General features: G+C 30.9%; 1 protein-coding gene across 1 annotated transcript in view; it reads left to right on the top strand.

The window, feature by feature from the left end:
• The window catches only part of LOC107654282 (myotubularin-related protein 4), a 75,957-nt gene that overhangs the window by 18,573 nt on the left and 49,302 nt on the right, over window positions 1-8,082 (top strand). Inside the window, exon 2 of the mRNA XM_016441306.1 lies at window positions 6,823-6,912. Within this exon, the coding sequence (XP_016296792.1) occupies window positions 6,823-6,912 (90 nt within the window). The remainder of the gene's footprint in view (window positions 1-6,822; window positions 6,913-8,082) is intronic.

The following is an 8,082-nucleotide window of genomic DNA, read 5'->3' as shown; positions in this document are numbered from 1 at the left end:
TTAGAGACACACATACACACATACACACACACACAGACACACACACACACACACACACACACACACACACACACACACACACACACACACACACACACACACACACACACAGACACACACACACACACACACACACACACACACACACACACACACACACACACACACACAGAGGTGATCTCTGTCCATCTGTCTGTGGGCGGCGCGGGATGCTGTAACTGTCTGGGTCATTTGCTCATTGTCTCTTGATTATTAGTCTTGAAATCACAACATTCAAATGTCAAACCACTGTAAAATCATCTGCTGAAAATATGCAGGTAACAGGATTCAGGATATTGGTTTTAGTTTAACATCTACTGTGTTTATAGTTTCACATAGATAGAACAATGAGAAAATAGTCTTTTTTTATATATAAAGTTTTTGCATCAGAAATACTCAAATGAGAATCTCTATAGTTTCTTGTAAAAGTCCATTTGAAAAGCTTAGAAAAGCATTTTAAGTTTTCAACCTTTTTTTACTTTCAAGTATTTTTGTAGGTATTTAGAAATTGTAAAATCTGTATTTTAAAACATTTAACATTTTAATTGAGTAAAAACATTTTTTTATTCGATAACGATTATACGATATAACAAATGATATACGATTTTATTCGACTATTTGATTTTTAAAAATCCTCGACTTCATTTTGCTCGCGTCAACTAACCGGCAAAATACCGGAAGTTGCGCATTTTACGGACAAGAATCCATAAAACACATTATTAGACTGTTTTCCAAGGCCTCATGATATATTAAACCCGTTTAAAAATCATAATTAAGCATAACTGTGAATTCACAAACGCTACGATTTAATTAAATTAATTATATGCGATGCAGTTATAGGCGTGTAGGTTAAGTACATGCGTCACACAGCGGCTCCGTTCACAGTAGCTCCACAGGAACTGTTATCATTTACACGTGTGCAGCGTCTCAAACTCCATCTCTGCATGTTGTTGTGAGTTTGGGTTTATTATAACGTTCATCTGGGAACGCAACGTGCGCCATTTCATCAGATTTGTAAGGTAAATCATTTATAAATCCACGCAAACACAGGAGAATACATCGCGGTTTCAAAATAAAAGCTCAAACCCTCACTCTGAGTTTACACGTTTTGATGTCCACATATTCATTAAATTACAGTGGCTATAGCATTTATGTCATAAAGAAACACACACACACACCGTGAACACACACCCGGAGCAGTGGGCAGCCATTTATGCTGCGGCGCCCGGGATACAGCGGCTATGACATTTCTGTCCTAAAGAAATGGCCAAATATTAACGATTAAGTGGACATTTGAATTAAATTATGCTTGGTCAATATTAAACAAGTATTAGATCGCACAGTAATGTGTAAAAACAATCGTCAGGCCGTTGGCGCCCTCTGCAGGCCTTTGTTGTAATGCGTAATGTACATTAGCTCTATTCACTGATCTATAATATAGATTATATTATATTATTTTATAATTATATATAGATCAGTGGCTCTATTACATTAAAATACAATATTTTAACAGTTTTGTTCAATAAAACCATATGATTTCTTGCTTTTGATACTTTATTTGAACTAATTATTATTGCCTCATTGCTATTATATATGTATTTTAAGTCAATTTAAAGGCTATTGTTCACTTAGCCTACATCTGTTTTTATTACCACAAAAATTAATTATTAATCATAATATTTTATTATTAGTAGACCAGAACACGTGGACATGCTGTCATTCTTACACTATAATACTGAACTTTGATTTCAGTGATTTGGACTGAGATGGACACTTGCTTCTGTTGTTTACACATTTCTAAGAGTACTTTTAATACTTAAAATTTTTAATAAAATTAATACTTGATTCTAGTGGACTCTAAACATTGCATTTATTTAATGTGAATTAAATTTTCCCTTTGTAGTTGCACTCACAGCTGTAATGAACAGAAGCCCAGAACATGTGGATATATTGACATTAAGAACATGCTGACTTTCTCAGACTTTTGTAATTATTTTCTTTTTATTTCATTTTTATTAGGTTTGTTTACATTTTTACTCTTTTAGTTTTACATTGTCAATGGCTTGTTTACATTTATACTTTATGGTATACTACTGAATGGCAAAGTTGCAAGTTTAATAAAATGTTCTTTAAAATTGTTGATTTTTTTGTGTGGGAAATTAATCGTCTAGATTAATCGATTAGTCGATAGATTAATCGAAATAAAAATAGTCGTTAGTGGCAGCCCTATTACTAAGTTTCACCAGGTATTTCGGCTGCCGTTTCCACTGAACCACCTGCTGTTGTTCACTCTGACGAGCCGACCTCAAGGGTCGCTGTGGGTTTGGACACGTTTCAGTGTCATGATTGACGAGTCCCTATCTGTGCCAGGGACAGACACGCTAAAACTAAAACTAAAACCATGAAATAAAATTTACTTGAAATGAAATCGAATATTAAAAATGTATTTAAATTTATTTTAAACTCATTTCTCTCTTTTTTTTTTTTGTTTAACTTGAAATACTAAAATATCTAAAACTAAATAAATTAAAACCAATAAGTAAATTAGTTTAACTATATATAGACATTTAAAAAAAATATTATTTTCTGTTTTATTTTATTTAAAAAAAAATTAACTAATAAGAATGACAAAAACAGACAATGAAATTCCTAAAACTTAAAGAAAATGTAAAAATAAAATTGAATTTAAAATATTAAAAAACTAGTATGCATGAATAGTATATAAAAGTATGGTATATAAATGCTTAAAAAAATGTAATTTTAATTGAGTAAAATGCTAAGATTTATTAAAAGTATTTTATAAAATACAGTAAAATGTTTAATATATAAGACATGAAATATGACATTATTTCAGTCTTTCCATGATTGATTTGTTAAATACATTTCAGTCCAGTTCAAATAAATGTATTAAATTTAGTTTAGTTAAATTTAGTTTTATATCTGTTACTACGCTTCACCAAAACTGGAATTAAAAGAAAAAAGTCTACATAGTTTGATTAAAACTATATAGACATTAAATAATAGTAGTTTATTTAATGTCAGACAGCTCCGTCAGGCCAAAGAAGATGCTCACAGGAAGGGGAATAATGTCTTGTATAAACAGGCTAAATACACACTGGAAAAGGAGATCAGAGTGGCAAAGAGGAATTATTCAGAAAAAATAAAACAAATTCCTCGTATGTGTAAACATACCTGGCAATAAAGCTCATTCTGATTCTGATTCTGATTTATTTTATTAAAAAAATAATTATTTGTATTTTATTTTAACTAATAAAAATGACAAGCACACAAGAAAATTACTAAAACTTTAAAAGTAAAGTGAAAACAAAAAAAATAAAAAATTAAATCTAATTTAAAATATTAATGAAAACTATAATAGTATATAAATGTATTTTAGTATATAAAAACTAAAATAACTCCGCACCAGTTTCATGATGCTGCTCATAATACTTAAATAAATGTCTTGTTGTACTGGTCTTATTGTGAAGTTTTTCATAACCTTGTATGAATGCAATGACTTTTTCCTTCATAACACCTCGTCCAGCTGCTAACGCTCCTCTCATTCTGACCGGCTGCTGATGGCAAATTCATTTGATTTGGCTGCAGACTTTAACACGCCCTGTGTGGCAACTTCAGCCCGAACCGCTGCATGACGAAATGGAAAGAGATGACGAAAGCTGTGTGTGTGTGTGTTTCACTGATGTTCAGGGTTTCATCGTAATGTTTAACCTTCCTCAAACATCAAACTGTGCAGAGTTCAGAGCGAAGGTCTTCAGATGTTCTTCACTCTGCAGTGACATCTGCACCTCTCCCAGTTTCTTCTGAAATGTAGAAATCTTGTTGTTGCATGCTCTAAAGTTTGCATTCGAGAGCTTTCCCCCGTGTGGGCTGGCTCTTGTGTTTTCTGGAGAGGTGTGTTGGTTTGTGTGCCAGGCGAAGGTCTTTCACCTCGTCCTGTGATGTGAACGGCGGCTCAAGGTCCCTTCAGATCAATGTTAAATCCACTACGTGACGCCTGTGAACATGCCATCAGCCATTTCTGCTGCATTTGAAACTCTGTCCTGCACTGAATATTAGCTGCTGCAGTCCAAGCACTCGGTCCAGTGAAGCATGCGTGTCCGTGTTCTTGTCATGTAGTGTTTCCTGCACTGTTTTGTTTTTGTAACATATATATATGATGGAATATGTTTTTGTTTTATAAAAATAATGTCCCAAATTCGTAATGAGTAGCATTTATAAACTTGATGGCAACAAAGGAGATGCTTTTAGGGCTTGCTGCAGTTTTCTGCTGGAAATAAAAACATTAAGATTAAATATATTAGTATTGCAATTAAGCAGTTTTACTAAAAAAAACAAAAAAAAAAAGTATTAAATAATTCATTTTTCAATGCTGTTTTTACTATGGTAATTTCTTATTTGTAAAATACTTTTAATAATAATAATAATAATAATAATTATTATTATTATTATATAGTCCTATTGATATATTTTTGGCCAAATTGTGCAGCCTTTACTATACTGCAGTCAGTTTTGTGTCAAAATAAAACCTTGATGGTTTATTTGAAAATATAGACATAAATATTAAAATTTTAAAGTAATATAAAATTATTGTATAGCAATTCTGCAGTTATACTGTAAAATAAATGTGTTCTTATTTTTATTAATGAATTTTCAGTATTTCTACACTAGTAATTTCTTATTTGTAAAATATTTTAATAAGCAGTAATATAATAATATTATTAATAAAATCAATAATAATTTGTAATTTGTAATAAACTTTATAAAAATACTAATATTATTATTAATAACAACAATTATCATTATAATCAATAATAAGAATGAACAATTATTTTTTATTTTATAGTCTTATTGACATATAATCACAGTATTATTTTTTTTAGGGGGGGGGGTCAAATTATGCAGCTCTACAATTAAGCACCACAAACCTGGAACTCTTTTTTGCCTTTTAAATTGTAAATGCAATTTTTACAGGTTTTTTTTTCCCTAATTATTCAGCTGTAGTGTATGTCGTGTGAACAGTCACTCTGTAAACGCTCATAACTCACAGCAGATCCGCTGCAGCAAACACTGAATGTGGTACATGTTGATGATGTTTTCTCTAGCTGTCTGTCGTCTTTTGCTAGTTGTTCGTTGGTTTGTCAGTCATGATTGTAGTTTGTGACTGGAGCAGAACGGTTACGTCACTGCTGGAAACGTCAGTCAGACAACAGATGGAGACACGCGTTTCCATCGTCCATCCGTGTGCATGAGGAAGGACACAGGCGACACCAGTGTTCAAATCTCCTGTTTCACTCATGCATGATGTTAGTGCATTTACATTCATGCGTTTAGCACACGCTTTTATCCAAAGGTTTTACTAGTGGGTGCAGGACACTATAGTTCATTTATGTAAGTGATTATAAATAAAGTAAAATAAAGTAAACTGTGACATATTATACACAAAAATTCTTCATACATTGGACTACCAGTAAAATTGATAAAAATTTGGGACCAAACATTATTCAGACACTTTGACCTGAGCATGTTTTGCTTAAGTGTTATCTGACATTATCAATAATGTTAATTATAATTAACATTATAAAAATTATAATTTGTTCTGACACAGTTTAACTCTGAGTTCTTGTCATATTTTATTACCATTTTCTAAACTATAGCGAATAAACTGTGATAATGTGAGAAATGTTGAAGGTGTCTGAATAAATTTTGGTTCGACTTTATATATATATGTGTGTGTGTGTGTGTGTGTGTGTGTGTGTATTACAGTGTGATTAATAAGCAAACAAATACACAGAGTACATAAATACTGGGTCAAATAATCACTTTTAACTAGATTTAATATTTTTCAGCATTGATTGAATTGCAGATACATTTATCTCATATTATCTACCATTTTGGATTTTTATTTTTTATTGAGCTTGTTGCAGTGCATCATGGGATTGTAGTATCTTTATTTAGGATTTTACCAATGTGACTTCAAGTTTTTCAGGATGATATTACTTGTATATATTCATTTGGACACTGTGAAAAAGATTTTTAGAAGTTGTAAAATAATACAACTTCAGTCTTTCTACTTCAAAATTTTACGTTTAATAATAAAAAAAAGAATGAAATAAAAATTAAAACAAATACATAATAAATATTAAAAATAAAATAAATAGTAACAAAAATGTAGTTTATTATTTTTGTTTTTTATTTTAATATTTGTTTTTTTTTTAGTTTTTGTAATATAATTTTATTTTTTTATTACATGTTATTGATATTGTTTTAATATTGTATTTATTGTTTTGTTTTTTTGTTTTTTTAAATCTTGCTATATAGAGGTTGTCGAACCAATGACTCGTTACAAATATTAGTGTAAATGGCTAATAACCTCCCAAAATATGTGAAATTTAATAGCAGTTTCTGAATGAAAGTTGTTTCACATGTTTCAGTGTATAAAGGAAAGTTTATGTCTGATCTCCATAAAATTCTAAGATAAGCAGCTTCATTATACATTACTAATAACGAATGATCGTGATAATGAAAATAAGAAAATAAAACTGCTGTAATGGCAATACTTAAAGTGAACATGCTTTAGAATTTGGCCAAAGCAAAGTTGTTTGCAGTTGCCAAGCAACAGAACATTCCAATGACAGGCACTTTAGAATTCTGCTGACACGGGGTCAAAGGTCAAATTCAAATACGGCCCGTTCAGTCAGAGTTCTGAATTGGAACAGTTTGTTGATATGTGATACCGTGTTTTGTGTGTGTGTGTGTTTTCAGGGTGAGGAGGGGCCGCCCAGTCTGGAGTACATTCAGGCCCGGGACCTGTTCCCCCAGAAAGAGCTGGTCAAAGAAGACGACGCTCTACAGGTCAGTTTCACGCCTGATGTCTGCTTTCTCCCATGCTGAGTTTCATCTCACATGTTCGTTCTCTGTAAAGAAAGTGGGTTAACACTCCTCACACACACACACACACACACACACACACAAACGTCTGTCCTCTGCGCTGAAATGTGTGTGAAAAGACAATCAAATGAGAGGTCTGGGGAGACGGTGGGTAACAGATGTGGAGGTGAAAAGAGTGAAATTCATCAAAAGGACAAAGCAATGACACCGACACAGCGGGGACGTCCAGAGACCAGACACGGGAACAAGAGCGCAAGAGCTTGACATTGACTCTTATTCTGTGACTTTGCACAAACACACGAGTCTAAATATAGCACTTAATGTCCATGTATTTCAGTTACTTTCTTAATATATGTTCCCTGTCTTTCTGTGATCAATTTATGAATGCATATTATATTAAGGTTTTTTGTTTGTCAGTGTAAAACTCGCCACTATGACGTTAGAGCGTTGTGAAGACGACAGTCTCATAGACTCGATTCTGGACACCGTATGACCTAGCAATCAAAAACACCCTAGCAACAGCATGTTGAATAACAAGCTCAAAAAATAGTGGTGGGACTATATTCTATTCTATTTTATTTTAATATTTATTATATATTAGTTTTATTTTAGTTTATATTTTATTTATTTTTGTTTAATTTTATTAATTTTTATTTAGTTTTATATTATTTTATTGTAATGTTTATTTTGTATTTGTTTTGTTTTTATTTTTATATACATTTAATTAAATGTAATTTTATAATTTTAATATTTAATGTTTATTTTTTGTATTATATAATTGTTTTTATATCTCGCTATATAAAGGTTGTTGAACCAGGGACTCATTACAAATATTAGTGTAAAAAATTAATTAAAATAAAAAAACAACAAAAAGAATATTAAAATGAAATAATACAAAATAAAAAAAACTAAATAATTAAAAAATATGTTTTAATTTAATTTTAATTTAATTTTATTATTTGTTTTCAGTTTTCTGTTTTTATATAATTTAAATTTCTATTAAATTTAATTTATTGTTATTTTGATATTTAATGTTTGTTGTATTTTTTTTATCTTCCTATATAGAGGTTGCCAAAACAGTGACTTATTACAAATATTTGTGTAAATGGCTCATAACTTCTCAAAAAAAAAAAG

The sequence above is a fragment of the Sinocyclocheilus anshuiensis genome, unplaced genomic scaffold (genome assembly GCF_001515605.1).
Source record: "Sinocyclocheilus anshuiensis isolate Anshui unplaced genomic scaffold, SAMN03320099.WGS_v1.1 scaffold163, whole genome shotgun sequence".
Lineage (NCBI taxonomy): Eukaryota > Metazoa > Chordata > Actinopteri > Cypriniformes > Cyprinidae > Sinocyclocheilus > Sinocyclocheilus anshuiensis.
This window is presented reverse-complemented; position numbering and strand designations above follow the sequence as displayed.